Source organism: Schistocerca nitens, chromosome 3, assembly GCF_023898315.1.
Source record: "Schistocerca nitens isolate TAMUIC-IGC-003100 chromosome 3, iqSchNite1.1, whole genome shotgun sequence".
Taxonomy (NCBI): domain Eukaryota; kingdom Metazoa; phylum Arthropoda; class Insecta; order Orthoptera; family Acrididae; genus Schistocerca; species Schistocerca nitens.
Window position 1 is genome coordinate 454,391,830 of NC_064616.1, and position 19,712 is coordinate 454,411,541.

The following is a 19,712-nucleotide window of genomic DNA, read 5'->3' on the forward strand; positions in this document are numbered from 1 at the left end:
GGTTCCATAATGTATTACATGTTCTTGAGCAGAGAGCAGTTTTGTAAATCAATTACTTGCATTTCCAGATATGCAATGCAAGGTTCAAATAAAAAATGGAATGGTAAATGATTTTCATTTATTTTCTAGGCTGCACAGGTCCTGAATACATGTCTCAGTACTATGACCAAGCTACACAATGTTTTCTCAATAAACCAGGAAACATGTACCTGGAGGTAACTGTAGTGAAGACAGACATTTGACAAAAGTCCAGTTTACTCTACCAGGCTGTCTTTAAAATAGTTTCATCTGTAGATCCCTCACTGGAAGTGTCATATTTAGGTTATTTAATTACACATGTATAAGTGAGAGAAGGTGCAAATGTGGAGCACAAAGGTCATGTGGTGGGCAGCCAACAGCATGCACCTATCCACTGGGCAAGTTGGGGGTACCCACGCCCCATGCGGCAGAGTTGAAACAACTATCTGTGAAACTATCAATAATATAATACAGTACATAAATGTAAATTGATATTCAGCTGATGTAAAATACCACTTTCACAATCTCCATTTACATTCTAATACTTCCTACCACATGTTACAGACCTTCTGGAAGAACAGTAAACCAGAGATACTCTGTAATCATTTCCATTCTTTGGTGTGGATTAATTTTTTGTAATTACAGGAATGTGGTCTTCAGTCAAGAATAGATGACAGCCCTCCAGCTGCAAAGGAAAATAACACAGTTGTTGTCGTAAGTACTGTCATTGTAGATTTAATGGTCTGATACAGTATAGAACACTGTTCACAATTTCAGTGGTAAATAATACACTTTAGTACTAAATATGTAGAACATGTAGTACATATTTTGTAGAATTTTAAAATTGAAAAAAATCAATTTACTTGTGATGAGTTAACCCTTTAATCTGTTAGTCTCTGTGAATGAACTTATCCTACTGGTAGTAGTTTAAACAGCTTACTGGTATAGGAACTTAACATTTTATTTAAATTGCCACAGTACAGGAATTAAGTGTCACAAATTAATGAAATTTTCAGGCTATTTTAACAATAGATGTTTATTAAGTTTAAAAGATACTTCGTCATGTAAAGTGAACTCTCAGTGTTGTATACTTTGAGGCACTCTGAAACAAAGTGATGTACTGCTGTCTTTTCCTATCAGATTCTAGCAGTTCTGTTTCTAGAAACAGTGTGGTACTGATATGTGCATCTTCTGTTGTTTTTCAGTGGTGTGAAACACAACATATGTTTTGTTTGCGGGAATATTTAATAGCTTTCATAGATCACCACATACTTCTTTGCAGTTTTTTCCCCCTCAGTGAGGGCACTTTGGCGTTCCAGAGCACCCTACCAGAGCAACGGTCCACCGACCACTGTGCAATGCAGGAAGCCTGGCAATAGACCAGGGAGCCCAGTATATGTGCTCAAGGAAGTTGCTGCTGCTTGACCTAGGTGATATGGGTTGGAGTCTCATCCGTGTGTTCTTTGTAGATTTGTTTCTATGCATGCAACAATGTCTTAGTGTTGCCACTGTTGATGCCCACACTTTGATGAGCTGAAATCCTCTGATTTTTTTTTTTTAATTACATTATTTGGAATACATATTTTGGTCATTTTATGATGACAGTGTCCCAGTAGGTCGAGGCAGATGCGAGAATCTTGGCCTCTCCATAGTTAATTCTGTGATCCATATCTAGACACCAGCCAGAAACAACAGATTCTTTGGCTGATCTCTCCTGCCATTGTGTTTATGTTCATCACAACTGTATTTAGAAGTGCAACATTGTGTGGGCTAGAGAAGTGAATACAGCGAGAATGTACTGATGAGGACTCTAAGCCATCTAGGGCAGACTGTTCTTAAAGTTGTCCAAGTTCATACGTTAGAAGCCAGGTTTCCTGCACTGTGCAGTGTGGCATTCCCATATCACACAGTGTGGTATTTCTTGCTCATTTCTCCAGCAAGGCCTGTGGAAGTCAGCATCTCCTGTGATGACATTAAAGCCCCTTACCACCTTGTGGTCCGCGCACTTTTCTGGCTAGCTAGCATGAAAATTAACTCATCATTACAGTTCCCCACAGTTGCATCTGAATATCATGAGCACCTTCATTGTTGAAATACTGTGGATTCAACAACAGCATCTGACAGAATGCTAAAAATCCTTTCGAGTAGTTAGTACATTAAGGAAGCCACATAGCAACATATTATTACTCCATATTAATTTCTTATCTGTATGAGAGAATTTTTCTTTGGCATAGGCATTGAAATGCAAAGTTTTATTTGTATGGAAGAACTACGATTGCAGTGTGTAATATTCAGTTAATGGGTACCTAATGTACCAGGTGGTTATAATTAAACTTTCCCTATTTAACACATTACCGTACAAGTACCAGACTTGGTAGCATTAATGTCCAGAGTATGGAGTGCATGATTCCCCTGCAATGCAGTGCCACCATCTAGTTCCAACTATGACCACCAGCTGCCGTGAGCAGTCATCGTGATTCACAATCTCACACACCTGACCAGTTGTAGTGCACTTGTTGACGTGTCAACCTGAGCTGGGACAAAAGGAGCAGGGTATTATTGGTGAAGCTCTATTATCAAAAGAAAAGTAATCCTGCAGCTGCACTTTTAGAATATCAGTGGCTGAAAGAATTAAAGAAGGGTCCTATCTCTCCACCTGCTGTGGGGAGCATGATGAAGAAATCTGAATCAACTTGAGAACTGGGCGTCGCACTGGGAAGAAGCCGAAGACCAGTCGCACCACAGTTGGTTGATGTAATAGCTGTTGCTATGGCAGACAATACTGCATGCATTTCCTGATCATCAGGCAGTGTGCATGGCGTGTCATGGCAGTTGAACATCATGTAGTCGACTGTATGGAAGGTGCTTTGAGCCATTCTCAAATGGTATCTGTACAAGATCCATATTGTACAGCAGCTTGCACCACAGGACGCACTACAAGGTGTTGACATCGCCCTCCACTTTCTCACAAGGATTGAAGTTAATGAGGGTGGCCCTGGGCCATCCTATGGACAGACAAAGCTCATATTTCCCTGATGGGTGAGTTGAGCTCACAGAATTGCTGAGTGTGGGCATCTTCACCTCCAATCACTTTGTCACTTTGTATGAAGTTCCTCTGTATGGTGAACGTGTCACCCTATGGTGTGGCTTCCCAGCTACGTTCATCATTGGCCCATTCTTTTTTGAACAGGTTGGTGCTCATGGCCCAAAGACATACAGTGTGACTGGCCAGCATTACTGTTATATGCTTCGCCAGCATGTAATACCCACCCTATAGGAGAGAGACACATTGGACTCGACAGTTTTCATGCAAAATGGGGCCCCACTGCACATCGCTCGTGAAGTTCACCTGCTTCTCTGAAACACATTTGAAAATGATTGAATTGTCAGCCAATTGTTTCTAAATGCTTGGCCTACACGATCATCTGGTCCCACTGCCAGTTATTTCTGGTTGTGTAGCTACCTGAATGACAGGGTTTACCAGGGCAACATTCATACATCTATTGACCTGAAGCGCAGTATGTCAAGACAGGTAGCTTTCATACCCATGTACATGCTTTTTTCTGATGTGCAGAATGCAATCCTCACTTCCAGACTCTTCTTGACACTGATGGGCGCCATATTGAGCCCTTTTTGTAGCAGTAATGGTATGATGTACCATTGCGGCACATTAAAAGTGTTTCAATTGAATTGATTCTGTATTATTTCCTTTCCTCATGTCCTTGACATTAATGTTACGAAGTTTGGTACTCTTACGGCAGTTAATTTCTGTGTTATAATGGGATAAATAGAGCAAGTGTAATTACAACCAGCCAGTATTACTAGATTTCCTGTATTCCTCTTTCGTGATTTAATATTTGCCACTGTATGTAGCAGTTTTTGTCACTGCCATGCAATTCAACATAGTTTATCTGTATTAATTTGTAATTTCTTATCTGAATAAACCACCTCATTTACTTAATTACAGGAATCGAGTCTTCAAACAGGAAAACTGAGAAGCTCTGTAGTTACAAAAGACGATAACAATGTTGTAAGTATTGCCATTACTACTTAAAGAGCTCTGATGTAAAATAGTTGGCATTTTATTTTTATTTCATTTATTTATCAGGTTTTATGGGACTATGTAATCCAAAGCTACATTGTCATGGAATGGGTCAGTACATAGTTTATAGAATACAGATCAGAAAATTTGTAAACAAAATAATAATAAAGCATGAAAAAGTTGGGAGAGAGTATACAAATAATTAACTCCTTACAGAGAAAATTTCTCAAGTACTGTGAGGAACTGGTGTTTGGAATGGATGGAATGTGCTACACTTACTATATACACTTACTTTCAGCTTACTATATACACAGCATAATTTGACCCTTTTCTGGAAATGAAGGGATCAGTGTAAGTTGAAAGACTTTGGGCCAGTGTGGAATGTTTGTGCCCATTGCCAACCTTAAGTACTAAACAATACAGCACACCATCGTAGTGTTGTAAGCATTGTGAATGCAATGTTTATTCCAGTGTGCTGCCTGCCATGTGAGAAAAAGACAGGGCTTGTTTCCCCCTCCCACTGCAGCAGCCCATAAATTAGTTTGCAATTGCATGGTTATGCTCCAACATCTCCTGCAAAAGTCCAAGTTGCATTGTATGTATAATATATTTGAAGACTTGGTGCAATTTCAGTGGCAACAAATGTTTAATAAATGTCATAACCTTTGTATTTCATGTAGAATTAAAAAGAGAAATGTGTGGATTTTTTCCATAACCTAATGTGATTTGCATATAACGTGTTTACATAATTCTGAATGATCAATCTAAATACTACTAGGAGCATTATGCTAATAGTTTTGTTTAGTTATGTAGAACTTTGTTGTTAACTGATTAAGCCCTGCTAAATTTTTTATCTATATGAGTGAAGTTTTTTGTAGCATAAGTGTTGAAGTACATTATATAACCTGTATGTGGAATTAGTGATATTATTCTGTACATCAACTTAAGTTGATGGAAACATTATATTTTGTATCACTTTCAGCATCTCGATTTTTACATTGAATTACTTGCCACTCTGTATAGCAGACTGTCACTAACATGCAAGACACCATAGTTTATATTTGGACATTTGCTGTTTCTTATTTGAAAACCGATTTTTGTTTAATTACAGGAATCTGGACTTTCTATGCAAAAACTGGAAAGACCTGTAGTTTCAAGACAAGGTAGTGTTGTAAGTATCCTCATTATGATACTGATTCTCTAGATCTGGTATAGATTAGTAGTTATAATTTCTGTGACATAAAATCTTCATTAAATGTCAGTACTTATTGCTGAGAAACTTGTATTTCGTATTGAACTGAACAGTGACTTAATCAGAATTACATCTTCTGTGAGTTTGAAAAGAATATATGAAGTGCATTTTTAAAGTACCATTTTCAAATATGACCCCCTGCACTCTGTGGTTGCCATACAGCACATCCTTGCAAAGTACCTTTAGCTGTTGGCTATTCACAAATGCCACAATGATCATTTATTTAAGAGTGTTTCAAATGGCTGAGCTGATTAAAAATGTCTGCAATTGTGAAATGCACACTGTTATTTGTTTCTTAAATGCAGGAGATACGATAGTTGCCGAAATTTATTGGCAGATTAGTGAAATGTATATAGAAAATGCTATTAGTGCTGGAATGGTTAGAAAAAAGACAATGAGAAACAAAATGGGCGACCATTGTTCGGAACTGGTGGCCTGGTGCAGAATGACAATAAACAAATTTGAGAATATAGACACTATGGAATTGTGAAAAAAAAGTCTACAGTATCGGAAGGTGTACACAGGCGGCAGATTTCCATGAGGATTGGTTTCAGAAGTAACGGTACTGTAAGAACCTTAAAATAAGAGGAACTTATGACAGAAAGTTGATCATTGGCCGGGTTTTCTTATGAAAATAAAGTTGTTATAGTTGTTATAATATTGTTTTTGCTTTTTATTTTATTTTAAAATGCCATTTACTTTAAAAATGTGGCTTATACTTACACATGAGTGACTGATTAAATCCTTATAATCCAAAGGAGTAAATGTTCTTACTCAATGTTTTTATAACTGAATTCATTGTTTATTGTCATAGAGCTTCAGCAAAATATACTGTAGTGAAAGATAAAGTTTATCTACCAGTGTGGTTAGACTCTACAGCAACATGAGTATAGGTGATAAGTGACTTGTAAATATCATTAACAGAAAGACTGTGTAGGAAATTTTTGTATAAAAGTTTAGGTTATTATGTCAGTTTCAATCTGATCCTTAGAGCAAAGCATTTACCAGCAGATATGAAGATTTGCTAAATTATCAGCTCTATGTGCAAGTAGTAGCCAGTATCTAAGTTTTGCCATTTTAGTGTACAAATATTTTATCTTTCTAGTGTCTGAAATAGACTTTTGAGATTTAACTGCTGGATTATTGTTTCACAGCTTGTTTTACTGAGGAATATGGAGTAGTAAAAGTTCACTTTTTGTTTTTATATGCCAACATCATATAAACAAAGTATTATTAAGTACAATGAGAGTGATAACAGCCCCAAATATTCCTATTGATCCACTGAACAAGGACTGCTTTTTAATTGTGAAAATTTATCTACCTTGTGAAATTTATGTGTCATATTTAATGTGTTAAAAAAAATAATTTGAACATTCATGAACAATATTGTTACATTCCATTGTTTAATTTGAACATTTGGTACAGCTAAAAGTTAATACCTCTGCACTAGGGATGTTTTGCTGCAGATAGAATGAGGACCATTCCTGGAAAGTGTTTACTATGTAACTTGAGAAACATGGAATTCCTTTCTTTAAATTTTTGGGTTATCAGGGAAATTGTAAACTTGTAACAGTATTACTCCACTGTGTGTTAACAAAGCCACATCGGTTGACTCTGTGATGTGAATAGCCTCTTCCTTCAATGCAAGTGGTCTGTACTATATATTTATTGTTCAACTATTTTTTTCATGTAAGCAGGTTTGCTTACAACAGGACAGGCTGTGGCGTACCAAACTACATATGAGCCAAATGTGCAGATCACATGTAGGCTGAGGGTTGGCTTGCAAATAATTGCTGGGTACTGCAAACTTGCTATGAAATGACATTACAGTGCCATGCAGGAAGAATTTAAAGATTTAGTTGTCACTGAAAGCACAAAAAATTGCAGCACTCAACAAATGGAATTCAGTGTTCTGTATATCAATAGGCATGTTGTGCTAAATTATATGCATGGAACACCTGAAGAAATTGGTGCTACAAATAGTAACTTTTCCAAAGTTGCACACATTATTCCACTGTCAGTTGCAACAGTTTATGATGGAACTGACCAAAGACTTAATGTATTACTGAAAAGTAGGATGGTTATGTTAAGGGGCATGCCTAGAATAATTTTTTTGATTTAAAACCTGCTTTTGTTGAATTTATGAAGGAAAAGAGAGAACAGAAACAAAAATTAGAACATCTGGAATGTATTTCAGATTTCACATTTTAAGTAAACTTGACTGCCCACTGCCCACAGTCAGACATTGCAGGGTAAAAAATAACTTATTTCTGATTTTATGGGGTTGCAATTAAAAAAAATGAAGAAATTCTGACACACACACACACACACACACACACACACACACACACACACACACACACCAGTTCCTTAAGCTCACTGGAAATATGAGATTCAAAGAATTCATTGTGACCTTGAAAGAATTGCAGAGATAGTTGTCTAAATGTTTTGAGGACACTGCCAAGCTTACAGCTGTTTTTGAACTGTTTTTCAAGACTGTGTGCTGTTGTAGTTGAAAATGCCCCTGTTCCGGTGCTGATGTAACTGATTTATCTACAATGTAGTTCTTGTTTGAAAGCCAAATCCTTTTACATTAAAACTGCCCACAATGTATACAATTTTTTCCTTGGGTAGGGTTTCCAAGTATCCATCATGAGGATAGAAGAGTACTACAATGTTTCAATCAATATGTGTGTGAAAGACCTTTTTTGATTTTTAAACTAAATAAGTGACAATTATATGACAACCTGATTGCAAAAATCTCTGAAATTTTGTTTCTGTCTGGCAGTTTATACAACATAAAAATTATATTGTCTTCAGCACACCAAAAATAATTAAATAACACTGAAAAGTTTTTGTTTGTGATCTATGCTGTTCAGAAATATGAAATACGAAACAAAGTCATATGCAGTGCTATTGCAGTGCCATCTAAATACAGTGCATTTCCAGGTTTCCCCCTCGTCATGGTCAGACAGTGTTCTTTGGTGGTGGGCAAAATATGCAGCCATGATGAGCACTATGGCACTTGTGCTAGGGCATGGGTCCTCAGCTGAATTACTGTTATAAATTATCCTCTTGTAAGCTCCTAGGTACAATGTTTGCAGTTCAGATTGTGTTGTCAACCTGATTGTGTGTTCTTTGAGGTAAATAGCAACACCATCTTTTATGTGAAATGAATTCAAATTCTTCATTCTGTGCCATAAAATATGACTACGAATAAGACACTACAGTTTTACTTTTACTCTTACAAATGACTTAGCTTCCTTCATTTCAGCTCCCTTGCTGTGTTCCTGAAAGCTGGAACCCAAATAGAATCCTTGTAGTAAAGCTGAGAAAAACTGAAGTGACTGATTACTATAAAGGAAGTGTGAGTACCATAAAAGTACTGTAATAATTTCAAAGTAATCCAGCATCTGACATAATGCTATTAACTTCAGAACTGATTTCAGGATGATCTAAGTTTCAGGTGGTTGTGTGTCATATGGTATCATATTTGCTTAACTGATGCCATATGACAGACTACCACTAGAGAATCGGATGAGATCCTGGAACTGGTTGTTGGATTAAAAATAAGTGTATGAAGTGACTGAGGTGCTTTTATTAAAACAGTAATTCTATTAACTAAACTGTAAATTGAATTAGTATATACCTGTGAAATAAATGTGTATCGGGAACATTTCAAGTAAATGTGTGCTACTGTACAGAGGAAACAAGAAACTGCAGTTGTAGGTGGACAAGTGTAGGCTACAGTTTGTAGTGCAGTCAGTTTAAGGACATGTTGCTTGTATATGCAAGGGTATCTGTATACATTTGAATTTCATGACTTATTCATCCTTTATTGCACATGTTATGAGATTTCTGTAAAATGGGATCGAAAAATAGGCACAGTTGGTGATTGTTATGTAGCAAATAGATGTACATTAGCATGAAATGAGAGAAAAGTACTTTTAATATTTTCTTGTCCTCATGCTTAAACTGCACACCGACACAATGAACATTATTTTGGGTTGCATAAATACCTGTGATAGAAATTGTATCAAGTGTTGTTATTTACTGCACTAATTGTATAAGTTCTGTGTGTACTGATTATGGGAACATAGTACACTTTCTCTGCACCTTATTTTGAAACAAACATCAGTATCTGCAGATTTATTTAATGATTCCAGAATCTCCACCCTTCCTCCTATGTGGAGAAAGCTTTTTTCTGCGACAAAGGGCACTGTCATCATTCTTACACACTGTAGGGGTGAGATTAAAAGTGTTGGGTTTTCCATGATAGTGTTGAGATTGGAAGATATGCTTACTTTCTTGCATGCAATAATCAAACAGATGAAGATATTCTCAGGATGCTGCATATGAAACCCCATCCCAAGGTCACATGACCCCCTCCTCCCTCTTTCTCCTTGCTGTTTCTCTATCTTCATCTTCCTCCCATGTTGTTCTTTTCTGAACTTCTTCACTCATACAACCAGTTTGTAAATCTTTAGTTTTTCATCTCTTTGCTGTCTAATCAGTTTTCTCCCTGTCACTCCCTCCATTTTCATCCTGCATATCTTGCATACAGTTTTGCCTTCAATACTGCCATCTCCTTCCCACTGTCGTCCCCCCCCCCCCCGCCTCTCCCCCCCCTCCTTTTCACCCTCCATCTCGCATAGGAATTAGAGCTCTCTACTCTAAGTAGTATATATAATAATTATCCCTAGTTAATACATAGATTATAAGTCCCCTTTTATATGCAACTAAGATTTTTGTCACAATTTGTAGTGATCCACCCACTGTATATCTCACTTACAATTAAAATAAGCCTTTACTTTTAGTGCAACACAATGTTTTAGAGGTAGGAACAGAAAATTTTGTGTAAGTGATAATGCTGAAAATAAAGTGGATATTCAGAAAATTTTATGCAAGTGATAATGCAGAAAATAAAGTGGAGATTCTTATGAAATGAAATGCCAGAAAATTTAGCATTGGCCCTGTTTCCATTGAAAAATGTCATAACTGTGAGGGGAGCTGTATAATAATATAGATAACTGATAATTATAAGATGTTGAAATTGGATTGTGGCTTTTTTCCTAAAGGCTAAGGTTTATGTAACATCCTAAAATAACATTTCATTTCCCATGCAAAGAATTTTGCCTTTAGATGTGCCATCAAACAAAAATACCATAATTCATTCAGTAACAGCTTCAGTCATCAATATCACACTTCTTGACACTTCTGCACAAGTCATTGTTACCAAAAATGATGTGTTTCTTAGTGATCTTTAATGCAGTGCAGTGCAGTAATATTCACATAAACATTCTCACTCTTGGCTTTTACCACTAGGAAGACATTTGCATGACGTTGTATGTCCTGCACTGTGACTGGCTGTTTCAGTCTCATTGAGCATAAGCTTCTTGTTGTTTTTTGCCATATAGGCCCATATATTCTCATTTGGATTTAAATGAGCATGATACAGAGGAAGCCTGATAAAACTATCTCCCTTAGTATCAGTCAGTTTGTCGACCTGATAGCATGAAGTTTCTGGCTCTAACAGCACTAAAAGTCCATTAACTTCACCTTATACATGCTAGGTTCAACTTTATCCAGTGGAACATTTCTTTGCACCTAGAGCAAAATATCCACTTTCCTCCACTGCATTGTTGTAGCTTTACTGAACACAACACAGTGGTATGGCATGTTGTCAATTGCTATTATCGAATTCAGAAGAATATTTTGCAGCGGAACATTATTTTCACAGCGGTGAATTTGTTCTTGGTCAACCACTTTCATTGTAAATCTCATGTTCAGATGTGCTGCACTCTTATTGCTAGGCCAACACAAAACACTTGGTCACTATACCTGATGACTGCAGAGCACTGCAGTGTCAGAAAATACCATTTTACAAGAGCCAATGTATGTAGATGCATCTAACACATGACACCACAGGGTACTGTTTATCCACAGCATGGCAACAGGGGCATGTTAGTAACCAAACTGGTGGCAGCATAATAGGGAAAACCAGCTCACTGTTGGTGTTATGTGGGGGATGCTGTTGGTGTTATGTGGGGGATGGCATCATGTCCCCTCCAGTGAGCCAAACGTCAGAAGTTCCAACTAATTTTAAACACACTATATGTCCTCCATACAGGAGTTTGTGTAACAGTCAAATGATGGTATGTCTGTAGAACCACCCTCTGTGGATAATTTTTTTAAAAAGAAAACACAATATTTAAAACTTCAGCTCTCCTTTTACTGTCTTCTATTGCTATGTCAGAGTGGTCAAGGAGTAACTGAAACAAACCATCAATTTGCTTATCGACCTTATGCAGGATGAGAATTTTCTAGGGTCCTAGCCATGCCTTTCTCTAATGTATGGTGGTGGAAGTTGTATGCTTCATGCGTGAATCTTTTTGAAGACACACAAAAATCTCTACTAACATTTGCCTGTCAATAGTTCTGCATTCTTTCTTGAACCACGAATGCAGCAGTCTCTATTGTCTCAGATTTTCCAAATTTTGTTATTAAATCATGGTGGGTATTATTCATCCTTAATCCACTTACTCAGCACACATTCTCAGAACGCGATTTGCAATCAGTTTAAATTTTGATCATAATATTGGAACTGAGTCATGTTCATTTATTGCCTAAGCAGCATGCTAACAACTGAATGGCTTCTGTTTCAAACATAAAAAGTCTCCTGGCCTTCGTAGTGCATTAACTTTCGTAAGTCATCTGTATGATATCGTGATCACTAATCTCTGTCTCCTTACTGACACAGTTGATTAGGTCAGGCTTGTTTACAGTGGCATGTGGTGACCATTCAAATAGCTGAAGCACAAAATATTATATTTTTAATTATATTATTTTATGTGAATTATATTTATATTATTAATTAATTTATTTATTTTGGTATTTTAAGTAAACTATTCTAAATAAAGTGACCGGCTCATCTTGATAACATGACAACTGGTAATATTTTAAATTAAATGAATAAATATTAAAGATTGAAATTGTAATTGGTAACAGTTTAAATTGAAAGAATAGGTATTGAAGTAATTAGATCCAGTATCAATTTATACTGCTACAAGCAAAATTTTGTAGAAAATAACTAGTTCCTGGCTTTAATCTCTACCTTAATTCTTTGGTAGACCATCTCTGCAAGATCATTAGGATCGAAAGTCCATTCTTCTCTCATAGAAAGCAAATTTGGTAACCACTTCCTCAAAGAAATGTTTCTTCTTTTTGAGTTCTCGTAGTAGGTGAGCTTCAACTGAAAGTTGAGAATGTCTCTCTTCTCCAGTTGAATTTACAGAGTAGCTATTGATCCTCTTCACAGCTGAGAACAACTTTTTTACTGAATACACACTCCCTGGAATTGTATACCATAGTGAAGGTAACATATTAAATTGCTGAAAAGTTTTGTTTGGCATTGAATTAGTGCTCAGTAGTTTTGCAGGTTCACTCATGGTTGTATTTCTAAACTCTTCAGTACTGTACTCTACAGTCAGCTTATTTTTCTACTGAATGGCCCAAAGAACTTTCCATATGCACCTAAGGGCTTTATAAGCTGCTTTCAGGGAACTGGTTAAAGTATTGTCCACAGTTTTAAAGCAACAATAAATTTAAAAATCTTTGACTCTTAAACAAAAGTGGGTATTAGTGTTATCAAACACTTTGCAAGAGATTCATTTATAGTTGATATTTTTCCCTTTCGAATGTTCTCCTACTTGAGACATAGTTCCTTGCAAAACTTGTTCACAGTCATCAAGTAGAATGACTATGGAGTGGCAGGTTTCTTGGATTTTATGTTCACAGTACAAAACATCACTTGCCTGGTTCTGCAGGACATTATAAAGCATGCCATTGAAGATAAATATTTTGTTGGATGTATTCTAGAGAAAAAAACAAATTTGAAATTGTCTAAAAGTGGCAAAAATACCTTAATTGGTGGTAAAATAGCTGAATCAATTTCTTGAGGTTCTAGCATGGCACTAAACCCACTACAATGTAAAGTTCTGCTTCTGTACTCAGCATTCATCAATCTTTATGTGTAATTGCATTGCAGTGGACTGACATGTGGAAGACAACACAGAAAAATCATCCAAAAATTTAATACATTTACAAGATCTTGGGGGAAAAACTGCAAGTACATCAAGCAAATTAAAAAAAAATTTAAGACTTTAGTATTTGTCTGGTGCTTTGAGACAAAACAAGGTTTAGAACTTGAGTATTATGTATATTACAGAACACCAAGAATCTTTCCTTTATCTCTCCTTCATGTCATAATACACGACAGTAGAAAACTGTGCTTTATTAGCCACATCTGAGGTTTTGTAAACAGTGATGGCAACAAAAGGAACATCCACAATTTCCCACTTTATAGCTAATAAAACGGTCTAACCTACAGCTTATATTGGATAGTTTTAAATTTGATTAGAAATTCCTTTAAACATAGCAGAGGTTTCTACATGCTCTTCCAAGTGAGGATCGTACTCTGCAGTTTACTTCAGCAATTCCACATAATTTCCCTGGTTAATAGAAATTGTTGTTCCATCATGTCAGAAGGCCAACTCTTTTTTTCTCAGAAAAACTCTGCATTAATTTGCCTTTAAGGATATCCCTGTTTGCCTTGCCTTTAATTGTGTAGAGATATTTCATTTTTTAGCTGGTCATCAAATGTAGTTTCTGTTCTTCTTTCCCTGAAAGCAGCAATAGCTACAGATGATTCTAGATGCTTAACAGACCAAACAATGGACAATACCAGCTAAATACCACATTTGGATCACTGCTACTAGTTAACCAGTAACATTTGGTATAAATATTACATTGAAAATGTCTAGTTCATTTATTAGTATTTTGAACCAAGTTTGGTAGTTCTGATGTTGACTGCCCATTTTTAACTATCTCCTTCTTTTTTGAGAAAGAATTTGCACAAAATGGTTTAGACAAGAGCTCTTTTGTAGTACACACAGACATATTTCTATATTATTACTAGTTACTACCAGACACCTTGACACTCTCTCATACAGATTTGGCAAACTCATAAACTGAGCATTGCAATACTATACTATTATTGATACACTCCGTTACCCTGTATTATATGCCCATGCAAGCTAACATGCTTGTGGCTGAAAAACATGTACATGGCCCATGAGCCAATAGAGGTGCATCCATGAGTCTCTCATAGCCTGAAACTGGCTTCAGTTGTGACAGAAAAGTGCACACTATGCACGACCAACAGAGCTGCACACAAAACTCTCTCACTGCACATCTAAGCTACATGGGCATTGCTTTGTCTCCGCTCACAATGCTCTGTCAGTAATGTAGTGTAACAATTTTATTAGTTCTATGTGTTTCAAGGAACTGTAAGGGTTTTATCTAGATACATTGGAATAATTGTATGATTATAAGAATGTAATATATTGTTACAGTTACTGTTACCGAAGCAGTGCTTCAGTTGCTTCCCTGAATGCACACCACTGCCTGTTTGTATTTACAAGGTATAAAATATTTCCCTTTCATCTGGATTGTAGACAGTTTTGGAGAATGTTTTCAGAAATGTGTCACAAGACTTCCTGTCCATACCACCTGCACTGAATCCATAGACATCCCAATCTAGACTTGTTAGGTTAAAGCCACATTCAGCTAATATTGGATGATTGTGGGGTACTTCCGGGTGACATAGCATTGGCTTCCTTTAGATCATTCTCTGACTATTACAGCTGAATTAGGTGGCTGAAAAATATATGAAGATTTTAGTTCACCTAAGCTAGTTACTTGCATCTTCATAACTTTGCAGTCAGACTCGATTTAGATCTCAATAGACAACATTTTTGTGAAGTACAATGAACACTCCCTGTCTTGTGGCATATAACCTATCCTTTCAATATACGTTCCGCCCTCATTAAATATGTGGGAGTATTCCACTTTGCATTTCATCCATCTCTCTATCCCAAGTATAATTTGAGCATGACAGTTGTCCTGAAGGATGGTGAATTCGTGGCCTTTGTTATGATGCATCAGCAATTACTTTTAAAATTGTGACATACGAAGCGTCTTTACTTTGTACGTGATCTGATTTCACTATCTGCATATCATATGGTATGCATTCATCAGAGGGCCTCAAACTATTGCCTAATCTAAAAAACCCTTGTGCTCACTCCACAAGTGCTCTGCAACACACCAAGTAGCTGCTTCCTCTGTGTAGTGCACTCCTGACCTAATCAGGGGAATCATACTGTTCTCCACCTCTAAATGTAGATCCAGAAATCTACAGCCACAACCATTAAAGAATCACTGGAGGATCTTCATGAGATCCTTCAGAAGGCTCCAAACGAAATCACCCCAATCAACTCGTGGTATGATACCACAAATAGGAAGCTCTGCTTGCATCTGCAAGCAAGACCAGTAATCATCATCACTACCACCAGTTGCCCACATGAACTGAAGATGGCCTCAAGACCCATGCAATAGGCATCACGTTTTGCATATTAGGTGCATTGTGCTACCAGCTACTGCCAGGTACTCCATATCAGCGACCTAAGTAGTCATAAGTCATCATGAGATGCATTACATATTGAGTAAATTATTCCCATTGTCTTGCATATTATCTAATGGCATTCTAGCATTTTTAGTGTAACCATCTGGGATTGAATAACAACAATATGAAAGGGATAGAGTGCTACTTACCATGTCGAGGAGATGTTGATTGGCAGAGGGGCACAATGAAAAAAAGACAGCTAGATATTATTAGCTATCAGACTATGCCTGTCCTCACACACACACACACACACACACACACACACACACACACACACACACAAGGAGTACTTCGCACCTTGGTTCACAGGGCCCACATTATCTCAGACCCTGAAAGTTTGGCAGCTGAGCTATCACATCTTGAAGTCACCTTTCGTCAGAACGGTTATAGTGAGAGGTAGATCAAATGTGCGTTGTGCCATCAGCCTTCTGTGCAACGGGTGAGTGACGATAGCAACGAAGTGGCACCTATGACTACGGCCTTTTTGCCATACGCAGGAAGCATTTCCAACAGGATTGGCTGTATTTTGCGGAAATATGATGTGAAATGTGTTTTTCGACCACCTTCTAAGATTAAGGCCCTGTTGGCATCCGTAAAAGATGATCTTGGTTTGCGTAAGGCTAGGGTCTATCGTATTCCTTGCAGTTGTGGCATGTCATATATTGGTCAGACAATCAGGAATGTGGAAGACCGGTGTATTGAACATACTGTATTTACTCGAATCTAAGCCGCACTTTTTTTCCGGTTTTTGTAATCCAAAAAACCACCTGCGGCTTACAATTGAGTGCAAAGTAAGCGGAATTTCTGAAAAATGTTGGTAGCTGCTGCCACAACTAACTTCTGCCGTCGAATATATGTAGCGCTACACAGGCATGCTTTGCAGGCACAAAGATAAATACTGGCGCCAAAACCTCTGCGTCAGTAAATAAATTTAAAAGAAGGCTACCTCACCTGTTGATTAATATATTTCTGATGTTGGTTATCTTTGTTTGTGTTGACACTTGTTCTGTGTGTGGTGTCTTCCTTGTTTCTCCTCTGTGAACCGAGATATTAAATTTACTTGCACATTTCTTCTTCCTTGCATTTGTGCCTTGAGAATGGCAGGGTGTGCTCCTGTCGAAATATGGTCGGTGTTTGACGACATCACCCGGCAGCAAACCCGTAAGTTATTTGAACAGGACTTAGATTATATATCATGCCCTGAAATAAAGGACATCCTACCCAGGATCCTTCTCACTGCTCCTAAGGTGATGTTCCATCAGCCACCCAACCTACATAACATCCTAGTTCATACCTATGCCACACTAATGTCCACCCCCTTGCCACAAGGTTCCTATCCCTGTTGAATACCTAGATGCAAGAGCTGCCCAATCCACATACCCAGCACTCCAGTATTGTCACAGGCTTATCCTACCTCATCAGCTCTGCACAGCTTTTTATGTAGGCATAACTACCAATTAGCTGTCAAGCAGGATGAATGACAAGCACCAAACTGTTGACAAGATTAAAGCTGAGCACCTGGTGCCACAACATGCAGCTGAGCATAACATGCTTCATTTCAATGGCTGCTTCACAACCCGAGCTATGTGGATCCTTCCCTCCAGCTTCAGATTCTCCAAACAACACAGATGGGAGCTTCCTTGCAACACACCTTTCCCTCCATTGTCCTGGCCCCAATCTCTTCCCCTTCATCCATCAGCATATCCCAACTCACGCCCCCAAATCACTTTCTGCATGTGCTGCTCCCTACCAGCTCCGACATTGGTGCATCTCATGCCTAGCCTATGCACCTGCCAACCCTCCATCCTACATTCCTAGCCAGCAAACTGGCTGCCTGCTGCTGAGTCACTAGCAACCCACGTCAACCCCTCTTCCTGTCACCTGTCTCTCTCTCTCCCTCTACCACTCCACCCAACACAACCCTCAGCCCACCCCTAGTCACTTGCTGAACTGCAGCACTGGCATTTTGGGTCTAGCTGGTGCACACACACACACACACACACACACACACACACACACACACACGTGTGTGTGTGTGTGTGTGTGTGTGTGTGTGTGTGTGTGTGTGTGTGTGTGTGTGTGTGTGTGTGTGCGCGTGTGTACGTGCGCGCGCGCGCGCGCGTGTGCACGTGCATGCGCACGCTCACATGTAAGGATTACTCTGAAAGCTAGCAAGTTTTCTTTCTTCTTTTCATTTGTTCCTCTTGACGCCTGAATGTGTTTGCTCTTCGTTGAATGACCTCCTTCACTCCTAAAGTATTTACAGACTATAGTCTGATTAAACATACTTAATAGTTCATGCTTCATGTATTGGAGCTGTCTTGCTCCATTCAGAACACTCATCGCCACACCTGAACTGTTCGCTATTGCCGCAACAAATGATCAGTTCACTCCTAATTCCTTTTCAGGTTTTGATTCTTGATCTATATGGATCCAGGGTCCTGAGTCTGGCCTCTTAATTTCATGTTGTGTCAGACATGATAACCACCCCAAAAACAACACACACAAAATGATAGTAACTAAATATGCACATTTCATTCACAGCATTAGTCAAACACTACTGGATCCTTTCACACACGACTTAATTTGGTATCATGTATTTGTTTATAATCATCACAGAGATTGGTCTGTGGTGCCATAGTGCAATAGTGAAGTTGCAACTCTGCATGCTGAAGGTTGTGGGTTTGTATCTCATTAGATGATATAATCCTTTTATTTTTGTTTTTAACCTTTTGTTGCATCACTTTCATCATTGGATTGACTTTTTTATTTGCTCTTATTTTTTCTTTGCACTTATTTTTCTTCCTATCATTCCTGTTTTGTTTGTAATCTGCTTGTGCTGCCTATACCCTGTAACCAAGTGCCAACCAGGATTACTCATTGGTTGGTATCATGTCAGCTTGTATAGTTTCAGGTAACAAATGAAAGTGAGAAGTTACAGTTCACTTTTAGTACTGAAACTGAAATTTTTCTGCCTTTCGTTTGCTCATGGAAGTCTGGTTTAAACAATTGCAATGAGCAAAATAAGCATCAATAATAGTTTCGCAACAAGTTGTTGACCACTGTTTTCTGGAATACATTGCACATCAGGAGGCAATGGTTAGGTTGGGACGTGAGTGTAAATTCAGCACTACAAAACACATCATCAGTCACAGTTTTGTTACTTAAAATCAGTGTGTGGATGGCGTTTCTCATGTTGCCACCATACCCGACAGCAGCTGCTTTGAACATTGATCCACATTACATGAGTAGCACTGTAGCACTTGTGAAGTGTCCCACTGTGTTTGTGTGTCACTTTTAATTGAGTGACAGCTGATGTGGTAACTCTGTAATGCTAAGTGACAGACTTGCAGGGGAGGATAGTTCATGGCCATTGAGATGTAGTGATGGGAGAGGAAGGGCTAAGAGAGTTGGGGTGAGGGACAGTGTTAGTGCTTCCAGTGGGAGCATGCAAGGTTGTGATGGGGACAGCGTAGTGGGCTGTTAGGTACAACATCGGAGTTTTTCTTTGGTAAGGGGGAGGGCAAATCGGAGAGGAGAGATGTAGAGGAGAGAATGGACTGTGCAGGTGTGCTGGCAAGGGAGAAGGCATTTGTAGGGTAGGAGTGAGAGCAAGGAAGGAGATAGGCAAGTGGAGGACCAGCACTGGTAGAGATTGAAGCCAGGGGGCTATGGGAACCAAGAATATGTTGCATGGATAGTTCCCACCTGCACAGTTCAGAAAAGCTGGCACATCGCATTGAGTGGCATGCTCAACAACTGAGTAGTCCAGCTGTCTCTTGGGCACAGTTTATCAGTGGCCATTCATGCAGGCAGCTCATTAGTGCCCTCATAGAATCTAGTACGGTTGTTGCAGCTAAGTTAGTAGATCACATGTC

At 38.3% G+C, this 19,712-nt stretch overlaps 1 protein-coding gene across 1 annotated transcript in view; it reads left to right on the plus strand.

Moving 5' to 3' along the window:
* Window positions 1–19,712, plus strand: part of LOC126248382 (uncharacterized) — a 549,077-nt gene that overhangs the window by 491,179 nt on the left and 38,186 nt on the right. The window contains exons 46-49 of the mRNA XM_049949323.1: window positions 664–732; window positions 3,986–4,048; window positions 5,172–5,231; window positions 8,587–8,679. Of these exons, the coding sequence (XP_049805280.1) occupies window positions 664–732; window positions 3,986–4,048; window positions 5,172–5,231; window positions 8,587–8,679 (285 nt within the window). The remainder of the gene's footprint in view (window positions 1–663; window positions 733–3,985; window positions 4,049–5,171; window positions 5,232–8,586; window positions 8,680–19,712) is intronic.